At 36.6% G+C, this 15779-nt stretch overlaps 1 protein-coding gene and 1 long non-coding RNA gene across 2 annotated transcripts in view; one reads left to right on the forward strand and one right to left on the reverse strand.

The window, feature by feature from the left end:
• Nucleotides 1-15779, forward strand: part of LOC113830699 (ephrin type-A receptor 6) — an 818688-nt gene that overhangs the window by 548165 nt on the left and 254744 nt on the right. The window contains exon 8 of the mRNA XM_035444430.1: nucleotides 14282-14390. Coding sequence (XP_035300321.1) covers nucleotides 14282-14390 — 109 coding nt within the window. The remainder of the gene's footprint in view (nucleotides 1-14281; nucleotides 14391-15779) is intronic.
• The window catches only part of LOC113830876, a 113291-nt gene that overhangs the window by 52223 nt on the left and 45289 nt on the right, over nucleotides 1-15779 (reverse strand). The window lies entirely within an intron of this gene.

A 15779-nucleotide genomic window follows, 5' to 3' on the forward strand; every position in this document is an offset into this window, starting at 1 on the left:
CTTAATTGAAGTTTCATACATGAGGTTTGAGAAGCTGTTTATAAAAACTACCTGACAAAATAAAAATGCATAACATTGATGAAGCCACTTTTCTTTTCCCACGGGTTTGAGGACTTTACAACTACACCTGTTCTCTCTGATTCCCTACAAAATTGTCACAGCTTACAGGCATATCTAACCTTTGGTCTTTGAGCAGCACATACCCCCACAGAACTGTGAATGAAGCCCAAAACTGTTATAGGTGACAGCATCATGTTAAACATTCAATGTTTGGAAGAGAGTGTATGAAGCAAATACAACCTTCTGGGCAGCTTTTGTGTGATGATCCCTAAACTTCCTTTAGAATTTATTGTCAGGGGATGATGAGTTGACTATTGGCCAATAGCAGTTACACACCACTGTTAGATGCCTGGTCTCTAAGTTACTTAAGGATTGTTGGGTTCAAAAGCAAGGAGACACTGGCCCACAGGATGGATGATTATCTGTGCTTCTAGGAACATTTCTACATAACTCATATAAACAAATGTGGTCAATTCTAATTAGTATCAGGTGAAACAGAAATCCTTCCCTGCTTTCATTTATTTGACTCTAAGATTTGGATGGTAACTTTATAGGTTGATGGTTTTAATTTGGGCAGCTCACCCACATTCTAATTTTAACAAGTTTCATTGTTAAAATATCCCAAGAGTTGTCTACACATGTGTTTTTATTTTGTCTTTGTATCCATGTCACTCTTATAAACCAGCATGACATCTAATAGGTAGACCATAAAAGATGAGTTTCTCATCTGAGACTATTGAAGAAAATACAGGTTGGAATTTATTATTTTTGCCTTCTTTTATTTATTCGTTTTTAATTCAATTTCTTTGTTTGGAATTTTATTTTTTTAACTGAAAATATGTTTTTCATACAATATAGTCTGATTATTGGTTCTCTTTCCCCAGCTCCTTCTAGAGCCTTCCCATCTCCCAAACCACCCAATCCACACCCTTTCCAGCTATTTCTCACTAGAAAACAATTAGGCATCTACAAAAAAAGGGGAAAATTAATAAATGGAAATATGATAGGACAAGAGCAAACAAGCCTGAATAGGAAAAAGCAAACAAATAGGAAAAGAAGAGAAAAGAAAAGGCAAAGAAGAAACACATACAGATGCTCAGGTATGCACACTCATACACAGAAACCCCATAAAGATACAATCAGAAACCATAATATATGAGCAAAAGACCTGAAGGGGAAAAGATGCCCATACAAAGTACTATGAGACAAAAACCTACAGACATACCAGTGAGTTCATTTTTTGTTGGCCATCTACTGCTGGGCATGGGGCCTGCCTTTCATTGTAATTTATGTGCCCAATGAGCCATTCAATACTTTTTTTTAACATAATGCTTTTTTAGAAAGATTAAAAAAAAAAACTCCATCCCATTTCACCTTGCCTTCCAGTCCTGTCCATCCAGTCATGAAAAAACATGTGTTCAGCACCAAAATACATGGACAATCATGATGCTAAAGAACAATATAGTAAACAATGTGAAGTTATTAATGGCGAGACAGAAAAAGACTTTCTCCCATTCTGTTCCCTTCTCCTTGTACAATATGCATATGATTAAATTATTTTCTCTGAATTCACTACATTAAATTATACTCTCAGTATTCTCAAATTCAAGTAACAGAAATAGGACTGTGTTTGGATCCCAGGCTGGAGTTGCCTTCCACATGTAACTGAAAATTAAAGGGAATACTTTGAGACTCAATACAAGACAAGGTGATTTCCCTGTCAGTTCTCTGCAAGAATTCATTTCTCCATCTCAAGATTACAATCTTGAGTAAACTCACTTTTTTATTACCCATGTGCTTAATAGTAATGAAAAAAACAGTGGCATGCTGACAACTGTTACTTTACGTTGCCCTGATCCATCCTAGCCCATAAACCCAAATTTCTTTCCTGTATCTTAGCCTATGCTTCAGACATCTCAACGTTTGACAAACAATCCTGAAGGTTTTGTGTCCTTTTGTATTTCTGGGCTGTTGCTAGTGAAGTTTCTTTTTTCTTTTTCTTTTTTTTTTCCCGTTGCAATTTTTTTTTATTTGAATTAGAAACAGGATTGTTTTACACGACAATCCCAGTTCCCTTCTCCCATGTGTCCTCCCCTACCCCCAACCAAACTTTATCTGTCACATATCTTTTCTGCACCCCCTGGTTGGTGAGGCCTTCCATAGAGTGTCATTAGTGTTTATTGTATCCTTTGGGATAGGGCCTAGACCCACCCCTGTGTGTCTATGCTCAGGGAGTATTCCTCTATATGGAATGGGCTCCCAAAGTCCACACCTATGCTAGGGATAAATACTGGGCTTCTACAGGAGGTCCCGTAGATTTCTGAGGTTTCCTCACAGAAACCCATGTTCCTGGGGTCTGGATCAGTTCCATGATGGTATTCCAGCTATCAGACTAGGAGCAAGTGTTCCTGGATGTTCAGGTCAGCTGTTCCTGTGGGTTTCACCAGCCTGGTCTGGACCACTGTGCTCTTCACTCAGTTCCCTCTCCCCTCTTTCTCTCTCCTCCGACCCTGTCCTCCACTGACCTTTATCCCATCCCCTTTCTGATCCCCAGGGAGGGTGAGGGTTCCATGAGAAATCTTCAACATCTGTCATATCATTTGGAGCAGGGCCTAGACCCTCCCCCATGTGTCTAGGCTGAGAGAGTATCTATATGGAGTGGGCTCCCAAATCCATTCATATACTAGGGATAAATACTGATCCATTACTAGAGGCCCCACAGATTAACCAGATCTCCAAACTGACATCCACATTCAGTGGGTCTGGGACAGTCCTATGCTGGTTTCCCAGCTATCAGTCAGGGGTCCATGAGATCCCCTTGTTCAGGTCAGCTGCTTCTGTGGGTTTCTCCAGCCTGGTCTTGACCCCTATGTTCATCACTCCTCCCTCTCTGCAACTGGATTCCAGAGTTCAGCTCAGTGTTTAGCTGTGGGTGTCTGCTTCTGTTTCCATCAGCTACTGGATGAAGGCTCTAGGATGACATATAAGGTCAATTTCATTATCAGAGAAGGGCATTTAAGGTAGCCTCTCAACTGTTGCTTAGATTGTTAGTTGGGGTCAACCTTGTAGATATCTGGACATTTCCCTAGTGCCAGATTTCTCTTTAAACCTATAATGGCTCCTTCTATTATTGTATGTCTTTTCTTTCTCTCCTCTATTCTTCCCCTGACTGGATCTTCTTGCTCTTTCATGTCCTCCTCTCTCCTCCTCTTCTCCCCTTCTTTTTCCCCTAACTCCCTCTCCCCTCCCCATGCTCCCAATTACCTCAGGAGATCTTGTACCTTTCCCCTTCTCCTGAGGACCATGTATGTCTCCCTAGGGTCCTCTTTGTTTCCTGGTTTCTCTGGTAGTGTGGATTGTAGGCTGGTAATCCTTTGCTCTATGTCTAATAACCATATATGAGTGAGTACATACCATGTTTGTCTTTTTGTGACTGGGTTACCTCACTCAGGCTGGTTTCTTCTAGTTCCATCCATTTGCCTTCGAATTTCAAGATTCCATTGTTTTTTCCGGTGAGTAGTACTCCATTGTGTAAATGTACCACATTTTCTCCATCCATTCTTCAGTTGAGGGGCATCTAGGTTGTTTCCAATTTCTGGCTATTACAAATAATGCTGCTGTGTCCTTGTTGTATGAATATGCTTCCTTTGGGTATATGCCTAAGAGTGGAATTGCTGGATCTTGTGGTAGACTGATTCCCATTTTCCTGAGTAACCGCCATACTAATTTCCAAAGTGACTCTATGAGTTTGCATTCCCACCAGCAGTGGAGAAGTTTTCCCCTGTCTCTACATCCTCTCCAGCATAAACTGTCATTGGTGTTTTTTATTTTAATAATATACGTTTAAGTTTAATTTGTTGAGAATTTTATACATGTATATACCATATTTTGATCGTATTCACCCACAGTTCTCTCCCTAACCCTATTCCACGCTTTTTGACTCCCCAACTCAGTGTGCTTTTATTTTCAATTACTTACATCATCTAATTTTTGCTATCCATAGAGTTTAGGAGTTTTGGTTTGGCTTTCAAACATGGTCAGCTTCCCAGAAGCCATATTCTTAAAGAAAATACTTCCTCAGGTAGGAGTGGGGACTATTGAGACCCTGCCCTGTTCACTGGCTTGATCTTGTGGAGGCCTTGTAAAGCTGTCCAGAGTGTACCAGTGCATCAGTCCATCTTGTCCAGATGATGCTGCCTCCCGCTGCCCCAACCTCTGGATCTCACAGTCTTTCCACCCCCTCTTCGTAGATGGTCCATGAGCTTTGGGAGAAAGAGGCACAACCCACAGTTTAAGGATATACTGAGGATGGATCTCAGGGCTTCAGGCATGCAAGGAAAGCATTCAAGAGAGCTACATTCCTTGCCCCAGCACATTCTTAATGATGGAGTTTTTTTTTTTAACTACCTTTTAATAAGTATTAAGTCAATAAGAATGTTCTCCAGAAACTTTCTATTTTCTTAAATGATATTTAATAATAAAAAGTAGTAGTGGTGGCTGTGTGCAGGGGTAAGGAGGGGAGTGGTTGCACAAGTACCATGGTGTGGCTGGGGGGTGGTCAGAGAACAGCTTTTGGTAATTGGTTTTCCCCTTCCATCATTGGTCCCAGAGGCTTAACTCGATAATATAAGCTTTCACAAGTCTCTTTATTCACTAAAACATCGTACCAGCCCTCTGAACCCTTTTCTAAATGAACCTGTGTATATTTTAAATTGAGAATAATTTAAATATTTTTCTCTGAAAAATAATCTTTTATTTTAAATGAATCTTAGGACATACAAGCCTCTCAAAATCTGTGATTTCTACTAGTTATACATTTAATTATAAAGGCTTTTACTCCAATAGTTACTGTTATAGTAAAAAAACTAAAGCTTCAAATATATAGACATGCTTATTAATATGTTGCTGTGTTTGGGGTTAGGGTTGGGTGTGTCTTGGTTCTTGGCTTCTTATTAAGGAATTGAAATAAAAACCCTCACAGATTGTGCAGCCAAATAGAAATTTTCCTAAAGACAATGCGATAATAAATATTTGAATACATTGCAACAAAGCAACAATCCATGTGGGTGAAAACACTTAGGGGCTCCTGGGATTTCCTTTGATGGTATCAAAGAAACGGGAAAATTTTGTTTCTAAGGATTACAGTGATGGTCATTCTGTGTTTCAATTGATAAATTAGGTTATTTTAGGTCATAAATAATTTTTCTACCATGCATGTCCCTTATAATTTATGCATCCACAAGGAAGGGATGTATTGAATTCTCTATAAATTTTGCTTGACTTCACAATTTTTCCTTGGTAGGCATGTAATGAAAGCCAGTTTAGGATCTTCATGCCACCCCACCCTGAACCAGGATGAATTAAGAAACTTTGTAAAGGAGCTGTACAAGTCTAATGGTCATTAATATGAGAAAAAATTCATCCTATTGTTCAAAGAGGGGTGCTAGTAGCCCAGTGAGGGTCATAGACTTCTAGGCGATTCATTTAGAAAAGTTTATATCTACATAAAGGTGCATCACTAAAAGTGTGGGGAGTGCATAGCACAATCCATGGACAGACCCATCTTCTAAAGTGTTCCCTACGTTTGCCTGCCTCAAATATGCTTACCAAAAATACCCAAATATTTTGAATATAATGGTACGTGGCAAATCATACAGAAAATTCATTCATTTCTGGTCAGTAATCATGAGACTCTGTGGAATTTATAAGAGGATACTATTCTACACTGGATATTTTAAAAAGGAGTAAATAAAGCATGTAAATATGAAGTCATAGATATTTCCACTACAAAAAAAAAATATATATAGTCTCCGAGACCTAGCTTAACTACAAGGAACAGTATAAAGGCCAGATGATGACACATCAAATTGCAGAAATTTAAAGCATTGAATAAGTTCCAGTTGTTTATGTGCTGTGATCATTAATTTTCATTTTCAAAGTTCTCTGCATGTGTCAAGGCATCTATGCAACTCATTAATGAACATGGGAATCTCTTCCAAAAGGGAAAAAAGAGTTATTTCATTACTTTGCACACCTATCTCTACCTTTTCCTCTCCATCAAGTTGTGCCAAACTCGAATTTTCCAATTATCCCTGTGTCATTTGGCATCTCATCTGACAGGTAAATTGGGCATCAAGAAGAGTGTCGTGAGATTGGTGATGTTCCAGGGAAGCCCCAGTTTGATGTACTGAATTGCTTTGTTTCTGGAGAAGTGGCAGAGCAGTAGGAAAGATTCTGCTGTGAAGTTGCTTTCTGAACAGTTTAATCCCTGAAAAGCCTCTGCTTCAATTGGGGTATCTGTGAGGCTTGCTTCTGTCCAGCTGAGAATTCAGTAATCAGCTCACCTGAGGAAAAGAGAGAATCTCGTCTTTCTCTCTTTGAGTTTCAATCTTAGAGATATTGTTTGTGTGTGTGATGGAAGATGGCCTCAAGTATTGGATGGTTATAAAAGAAATGTGTCAATACAGCACCAAGTGTATACTGCTTCCTCTAAATGTTCACTTCAGTGAAAGCTTAAGCACAGATAGTTGGGGGAAATTAATTCATATGAATATCCTTTAATTTATCACTAATTTATTCTAGATTGAAAACAAATCACTGAATGTTCATATATGAAGCTAAGACATGTTTAATAACTAACATTTCTCAGGAAACCAAATTACTATTCTTTAACTTGGAATCTTTTATATTTGCACAGATAATACATTCTTGTTTTAATTACTTTTTATGACTGTATATTTCCATAATAGACTTTTTTAGAACATTATGTTAATCCATTATTATTTACAAAGTTGAAAGATAGTATTCTCTGCACTCAAGTAGCTAAACTGGCATTGGTATTTGCCAAACTGACATCCTCAGAACAATTAAAAAACGGAGAATAACTTTTGATAGTTAGAATTTCAACCAAAGATTTAATTTTTTAAGCATTATTTTTCTAAGTTTTAAATATTAGGAGGAGAAATGCTTTCCTAACCTTGCATCCACATACTCTTTCCTTTTTAAGTGAAATACCTTGGACTTGATGGTATTAATAAGTAATATTTCTATTTTTTCTTTGAGAATTTCATACAATATTTAATTATTTCATTTATGTTTTGAAATTCTAATATAATTCATCATTTATCTCTTCCCTTTATTCCCCTAACGTCTACCAGCCCATATATCCCTCCTTGTACTCTTTCAAATTTATGGTCTATTATTTCATTAGTTAGCACATATACATATGTTTCTATTAATACATGTATTACTATACATTAACTATATATATATATATATAGTTATATATATATATAATTTCTAAACACATAAGCATAACCTGTTCAATGCACATAATGTTACTTGCATGTATATTTCTAAGAATGACCATCGTGTTGGGAAACCAATTGCTGTGTGTTCCTCTAAGGAAGACTCTCTCTCAGTTCTCAACCTTCCTCAGTTGTCTTGGCCCCCCCTCAACTCAGCCCCATCCACAGTTACAGGCTACATAGATCCCTGAACCTGGAGAAAAGGAGAATGATACAGACATTCCATTTAGGACTGAGAATTCTGAAGTCTCTTATTTTCTGCTCATTGATCTGTTGTGGGTTTGTGTGTTAATTTCTATCTATTATCTAATGAGGGCTGAGTGATATATTGATTTATGGGTATAGCAATATGTCGTTAGGAATCATTTTATTACTATGCTCATTTAGCCTAATGATAGTGGTTGGTTTTCCCTTAGGGTGCATGACCTATCTATTCTTAGGTTCTTGGCCTTATTAACAGTGGCAGTGTGGGTTCCATCTTCTGAAGCAGGTTAAGTCCAAGCAAAACGTGGTTGTTTATTTCCATTACATTTGTGGTACTATTGCACCAGTGGGCATGTCTTGCAGGTGGGATGCTATTGTAACACACAGAAATCATATCTGGGTGAAAGTGATGATTTACTAAGTATTTTTAATTGAATTTAAGTGATTATTTCGCTGAGCTATCACACATGAATTTTTTGCCACTCCTTGAGTTGAATAAGGCTGTTTAATCCTAAACTTTAGTTTCTGCTGAGAACTATTTTAGAATCTTACATTATATGTTCATCTTTTTTCTCCCTTCTATCTGTACTAATAGATTAGACACCTCTTGTACTTGTACAAGTTTTCATAACTCTTTCTCCTTATGTGACCCTCCATCGATTTCTAATAATCTATTGCTACTGTACTGTTGCTGTAAGGTTAGGAATTAATAAAATGATCTGAAATCTCATTGTAGGGAATGCATGTTCTTCTAGGAAGCAAACTATTCAGTGTTAATATGGGAACACCAGTCAGATATCTTCTATAAGATGTTACTCTTTGTCTTACTATTTCTCAACTGTGTTTCACATAATTTGAAGATTTGAGATTTGAGATTGCCATCTAGCTGACTTCAAATCAATGTGATCAGATGTAAATCTGAACTGAGAAAACAGAAATTGGAGTGAATTAGGATGAAAATGAAGAGTATATGAGAGTAAATGAGAAATTTCACATAATAATGTGAAAAATAATTATCAGATGAAGTGGATTATATTGGGAAGAGTCATTGGGGCAAAGCAGGAACTCATGACTAATCTACTCATATATGTCTGTAGCCTGATATTAGATCATGTTAATGATGATGAAAACCGAAGGCAAGATGGAATCAAAAGTTTAACTTGAAACTAAGACTTGTTGGAAGACCCAAGATGAGACCATGTTTAAAAGTCTAGGCAGGCCAGAAAGATAATAACAGCATCATCTACAAAATTACAATATTGTATTTTTCTTCCAGAAACATTTATTGTACTACCTTTCATCTGTACATAATATTCTAATGTCTACCTAGGCTTGTAGCATTGAAATTTTGCAGATCTATTCATCTCCATTGCACATTGTTCGATGTGCGTCTCAGTCTTATATAATTTAGAATCCTGATTGCTACGTATGATCTAAGGAGGGAAATTTCATGTGTCACTTGACAATAAACCTTACAGTGATTTTTTTTGTTTACTGTCAGCCTATTTGTTGAAATATAGGTTATGATTTTAAAATCATTTCAGTGAAATGACAAAGAAACACATTTCACTGGGTAGCGTTTTTGAGAAATACTTTATTCAAAATGTGTCATCTATCTTCCAGTAGCTTTCAGAAGAAGTTCACAACAGAAATGAGTTAACTTTAGAATGCTCTTCCATAGAAAATGACACAGAATACAAATAACACATTTCACTTTGAAATGTAAATATAAAAAATAATCTTGATTACAGTGAGGCAGAATCATGTGCTGCCCTGTAAGAAAATGTGTTAGTTAAAAATAGCCAAATTGCTTTTCTCTCACACTTTTCTAAAAACATGGAATCTATTTTTCGTAAGAATTTAGATTCCATTGAAAGAACTTCATTCTGTTTTTTCTCTTTAAATAGAAACTACTAGAGCAATCCTCTTTTAATGTTATCCTGACTTAAACCAAGCATAATCTAGGTGCTATATATTGGCTTAGTAACAAATTCACAATATTTTTAAATTAATTATTTTTCCTTAAGGGAGTGTACTCCTTGCCAAGTCCATAAAATTAAACATATCATTTCAATGTGCTCATTTTTGTCTGAGGATATGACCTTTTTTGTATTTAACAAAGAAACATTTTCCAATGAATGAACCACAAATAAATTTCATTTCTTTCTACAGATACCACTCTGGCTAATTTTAGGGGCAGGACTCTCCCTATTGGTACTGCTTATGAGAATGAGTTCTAGATATGTTTTCTCTGAGAAAACTAATTAGACGTAATTAGCATTGGGACTGCACAAATGAATATAGATAGCACTGCAGACAGGTTTCTCTGATGTAGCAATTCTTACTCTTTGTAATTTTTTCATTGTCTATTGTCCCTACTGAACTGCCATTCTACCAACATAGTAATTGCATCTGTTTTGTTCATCTCTGTCTCTCCAGGGTCACCTTGGTATCTGCTATGTAATAACTTCTCAATAAATACTTATTGAGTGAATTAATGAATTCTTTAACTTTGTTCTGAAGACCATGGTGAAATGTAGAAGTGTTACTGCTATAGTAGCTCTTACCTTCCAGGATCATTGTCTCCAAAGTGTGTAGCACAGTTAGAAATGGATATACCTTGATCAGCTAGGTTTGAGGTAAAACTCCCTCACATTATCAAAAGTGGGACAGTTGTGAGCTATTTCTAACACATCCAACCTTTCCTTATCAGAATTATACACATATCAAGTCACATGGGTTGGGCTTCAAATACATTTTTGGGTGCTATATCACTGTTGTTTGTGCCTTCAAACAACAGATCACAAATAGAACCCAAAATCACGTCCTCCAAGGCTCTGAGAAAGAACTCCTCCTCACTTCCTCCAGTTCCTTATCACTCTGCTGTCACTCCAGTCACACACCCTTTGTCTTCTTGTCTCAACCTCATATAAGCAGAATGACTCTCAGATCTGAGACCACCCAGATAACCCATAGTGGCTATGGTTTTTATTTATACTCTTTGAATGGAGTGGAGATATGTCACTCTGGACTGTCCACAGACATCACAATGATTGAATTTCCTCCCTTCCTGGAATTTTCATCCCAATGAAAGTGACAGTTTGCAAAAAAAATAATTTGGGTGGCACAGTATACTTTCATTTACAGTATTAGTTTAAGGGGTTTTAGAAACATCTGTCTGAGAGCCTAAAAACAACAACAACTGGAAAACGCTTTCCAAATGACTGGTTGGCCATGAAAGTGAACTGTCAGCACCTAACCATTACGGGAAGCATGACTCTGTCAAGGAACTGAGGGAATGCGCTGTCCTTTAATCAGACAAGCTAGAGATGTGTGCTAGCCAGTTGGAAAAAGCCTCATTAATAAAGTTAAGGAATTTGAAGTTTGCTCTGAGATGAAATCAGAGCTCTGTGTGATGGAACAGCACTAATCCCATAAAGACAGATCTTATCCAGCAAGTGCAATAACCGCAGCACAGGTCTGGGGCATCCCCCCTACTTCCATGTAAGAGATTGCATTCTTTCTAATATTTTATTGTAGCCTCCAAAAAAAATACAATAGTTACATTTCTCTGGCAGACTGTGACAATTATGTTTAATTCAACTCTCTCACATTATAGACCTGAAATCAATGGCAAACAACAGCAAGCATGATTTTCGTAGAACAAAAGAAAATCTGGCTCCAGTAGGTTCTACTGTTAGTGAAAAGGGTCATCTCACTAGGACTTGGAGACAGACAAATCAGTGTCATGCTCTCAGCTGTGCTGTGTACAGTATGTGTGGGTTTGGACAAGTAACAGAGCTAATTAACAAGAAGTAACAATGGTACTGTCATAAGCATGTGGACCATGAACAGACATTCAATAATATTTTTAAACTCAGTGCATTGACCAAAGAACATAGACATCTGATTATTAAATAATATACAGACTATAAGTGATACAGGTGTTTGTCCGATTTTCTTGATCATTATCTGTATCCCTCATTATCTGTATCATTTTATACACAGTACAATAGTGACATTCATTAAGCATCAGCACCAACTCTGTTGAGTATGTGTGTATGATATTGTTATACAAAAGTGTTTAATTCTGCTAGTATACATGCTTAGTAAATAATTATACAGGGAGATGCATTCTCCAAATTTATTTAATGTTCTGTTAAACAATTAACATTTTAATTCAAGCCCATTTCATAATCACATAACCAGAAGGATGCAAAGGGCGACTTATTAGTGAAGCCAGCAGTTAACGAAGTTATTATGTAAATCAACATAAATTTCTATGACAAACTTTCTGATTTTCACAAGCCACTCAAGGACACAATCTTATTCCCCACCTGAGCTTTGAATAGCATCCCAGAAAACACTAGAGACCTGACTACTGTGACAATATTTGTTCGAGGCTGGAAACTCTTGAACTAGATCATATCTTTTTTTTGAGCACAGGAATTGTAAGTAAATAATGTCCTCTTTTAAAAGTGTCGTCCTCTTTCTCTTCAAAACTATAATGTTTTCTGAAACATCAATTTCTTAAAAATTTATTGTTTGATAATTTTCAGTTAGAAAATTTGACACTTTAGAGCACAACATTAATTCCCATATCAGTGCTATTTTGAAGGTTGCAAAACATGTGAAGAACTAATAAAAAAGCTTGAGTCCATTATTCACTCGGTAAGATACAACTTGTCTCTGAATAGATTATGAATCAAAATTCAACTTTGCAAAAACTTCCTGAAAATACTTTGACTAAAATCTAATTCCAATGTTTAATAAATTTCTTTAGCAGAAAACTGAACAAACATGACTTTTGTTTCTTACTACCTTTAGAAAGCCTCCTAAATGTTGTGACTGAGTCCTTACTTAAGCCAACAGTTGCTATTCCCTAGGAGAGGAGGTGGTGCAAGCCTGAAGACCTGAGTTGAGTCCCCAAGAACCCTTATGGAGGCTGAATGCAGTAGCATAGCTGGCACTACCCTTACAGAAATATGAGAGATGGAGAAAGGGAAACTCCTGGAAGCTAGTGGAATGTCTGTATTAAAATAACCTGCAAAAAGAGTGGTGAATGTTGAGAAACTCTGTCTCCAACAAGGTAGAAGATTAGGACCAACACACAAGATTGTCCTCTGACCTCCATATGCACACTGGAGTGCACACTGGTACACACACTCACACTCACACTTACACACACACACACACACACACACACACACACACACACACACACAAAATAACAGTGCTTTAGTCAAGTTGAAGGATAATAATGGGACTCATTAATTCATATTTTAGACTATTGATGATTGAATTATTATTGGTACTTGTAGCATAGGAAAGAAAACAAAACTAAAATTTGAGAGCCCGAACTCATGAAGAAACTCTTTAGCTAAATTGTATTTCACTTTCATTACCCCATTTTTTCCTTGCTTAACACATATCAATTATAGATATTCAGGGACTCACTCTGATATTTCTGTATGAATATACATCATATAAGCAATTTCCCATGCCATCCAGGATAGAAAACAGCAATAGAGAAATGGAATACAATAATGAACTGAACCAATCACTGTACTTTAGGGCCCCTGGAAGATTAATGATATGTAGCTGCTGCAGTTTTTAAGATGAGTTTTCTTGTCTATAATGTGCAAGGTCCCCTTTTAAAAACTTTGCCTCATATACACACAAACAGACACACACACACACACACACACACACACACACACACACACACACACACACACACACAAAGATATAATTTTGTCAGTGTCTTTCTTTCTTTGTGTAGTAACTCATTCAGACAAAGGTAACTTAAGTGGACGGCTATATTTTGGCTCACAGTACCATTGTTTAGGAAGAGAAGCCAAGGCTTCAAGAAAGCCTCAGAAGCGGCTGGCCATAGCACAGTCACGGAGTGTGGAGCAAATGAATGAATGCTGGTGCTCAGATCCCCTTCTCCATTTATTGGTTCCTGAATCCCAGCCCATGAAATGGTTCCTACTACAATTAACGTTAATGTGATCAAAATAATTCCTCACGTGCATGCTGAGATGCCAGCATCACCCAAATGATTCTGGGTCAGTCAAGTTGAAAATTAATATTAAACATCACACATAGCAAAAAAAAAGTAGTATGTTGTTAGTATATGTGATCTGGCCTTTTCATCAAAAAAAGAAAGAAAGAAAAAGGAAAGCACTTAAGTATTCTTTTCTCCCCCACTTATTAGCTATAATATATATGCATATATATGTATATATATGTATATACGTATATAGACAGACATACATATGTGCACATATATACACATGTATCCTTGTCTATACACATATTTACTTGCACTATGAGTATGGGACAATGTGTTTTTAATATTTGAACTTACTTCTATGAAATATAAATTACATATAAATTATATTACTCTAACATATTAGTTTAAATTACAGCATAGTCTTTTCATATTTTAGAAACAGATGCCAAATGAGTCTGCAAAGTCTGATCAATGCAATTCACTCAGTCTTAAAAGGAAGCATTAAGAATTCATATACTTAAGTTATATTTTTAAGAAGAAAGTTTTGTGCTGTATGTGATGAACTCAGTTCTGCAAACATTATATAAATCTCATTTCAGCTGGGTTGTTTAGAGATCAATTGTGAAGGTCAAACCTATGGTGTTTAAAAAAATAACCATCGCCATATGTGTCACCTGTGTTTGTGTTTCAGCTTCTGACATGGCAGCAGAACAAGGGCAGATCCTGGTAATAGCCACGGCGGCTGTCGGGGGATTCACTCTCCTAGTCATCCTCACTCTGTTCTTCCTCATCACTGGGAGGTAAATGAGTCTTCCATGATTATCCCCAACTCAGTAGAAAACCATGCTTTACGCTGTGTGTGTGTGTGTGTGTGTGTGTGTGTGTGTGTGTGTGTGTGTGTGTGTGTATGACAGTATATGATTACCAATATCCAATGTGACATGTTAGAGTCATTTGGGAAGAGGAAACCCCAATTAAGAAAATCTCCTGACCAGATTGACCACATCAGATTGATGTAGGAAGGCCCAGCTGATTGTGAGCTGGTGTTACACCTGGACACTGTTGCTGGGAGGTCTAATAAAGGAGTCTGAACAAGCCACAAGGAGCTAGGCAGTGAGCATCTCTCCCCTATGGCCTCTGCTTCAGTTCCTGCTTTCAGAGTCCTGTCCTGACTTTCCTCACTGATAGACTGTGAAATGACAGTTGTGAGCTGAAATAAACCCTATCCTCTCCAAATTGATTTGGTAATGATGTTTTCTCACAACAGAAACCCGAGGCATTTCTAAATATCAGTAGGGGAACAAAGAACATCTCAAGACTTGCCTTAATAATCTGAAACATGCATAAAACAAGATGCCAATGCCATGATTTAAAACTGCCCAAATAATGCCAATAAAACAAACGATAATCACTCAGGGTGACTTCATATATAAAGCACTAAATGCTATCAGAGACTCCTGAAAGCAGATAAAGCAGTGACAATGACAGGCAGTAGATGTGGTTATGCCATTCTGAGCCCCAGTGACAGAAAGAGATGATAGGGAGGTACTTAATTCATATTCTAAAGGATATAGGTAACATATATTATAAGTATATCTTATTTGGCTATATAGAGAAATGTTACAAAATAGAATATTTAAAATCTACTTCATAATGAATGGGGAGTTTTGTTTACTGTTTGTTGTTGTAAATAAATGTGACACTTCTCTTTAAAAGAAAAAATCTAATATTGTACCTTAAACATCTTCAAGGAAATTTTCAAAATGGAAGTTAAGAATCTTGCATATCAAAATTTTAATCATATTAAATTATCACAGTCTAGATAATATATGTACCATATATTTGTTAATATCTCTACATAGGATATCATTGCACTTTCAGTTGTGTGTAATTTTATGATGAATACATTATTATTGTCAAGGTATCCATACCCCAGTTTCACAAGTTGATGACAGCATTTATTTTTTAGAGGTTAAAGGAGATTATACTAGAAAAATTTATTATGTTTAGTGTTTTCTTGATAATGTTTACTAAGCAGTTATCAATATATAAGGTATTAGCAGTATTATTGTAACACAATCACACTGCCATTGTGACTTTTCATGCAAAAAAATTCATTTTATCCCTCATATCCATTTAACTCCTCAGACACTTTTTTCCTTTTACTTGTCCCCACTCTGCCACAGATC

The sequence above is a fragment of the Cricetulus griseus genome, chromosome 4, assembly GCF_003668045.3.
Source record: "Cricetulus griseus strain 17A/GY chromosome 4, alternate assembly CriGri-PICRH-1.0, whole genome shotgun sequence".
Taxonomy (NCBI): domain Eukaryota; kingdom Metazoa; phylum Chordata; class Mammalia; order Rodentia; family Cricetidae; genus Cricetulus; species Cricetulus griseus.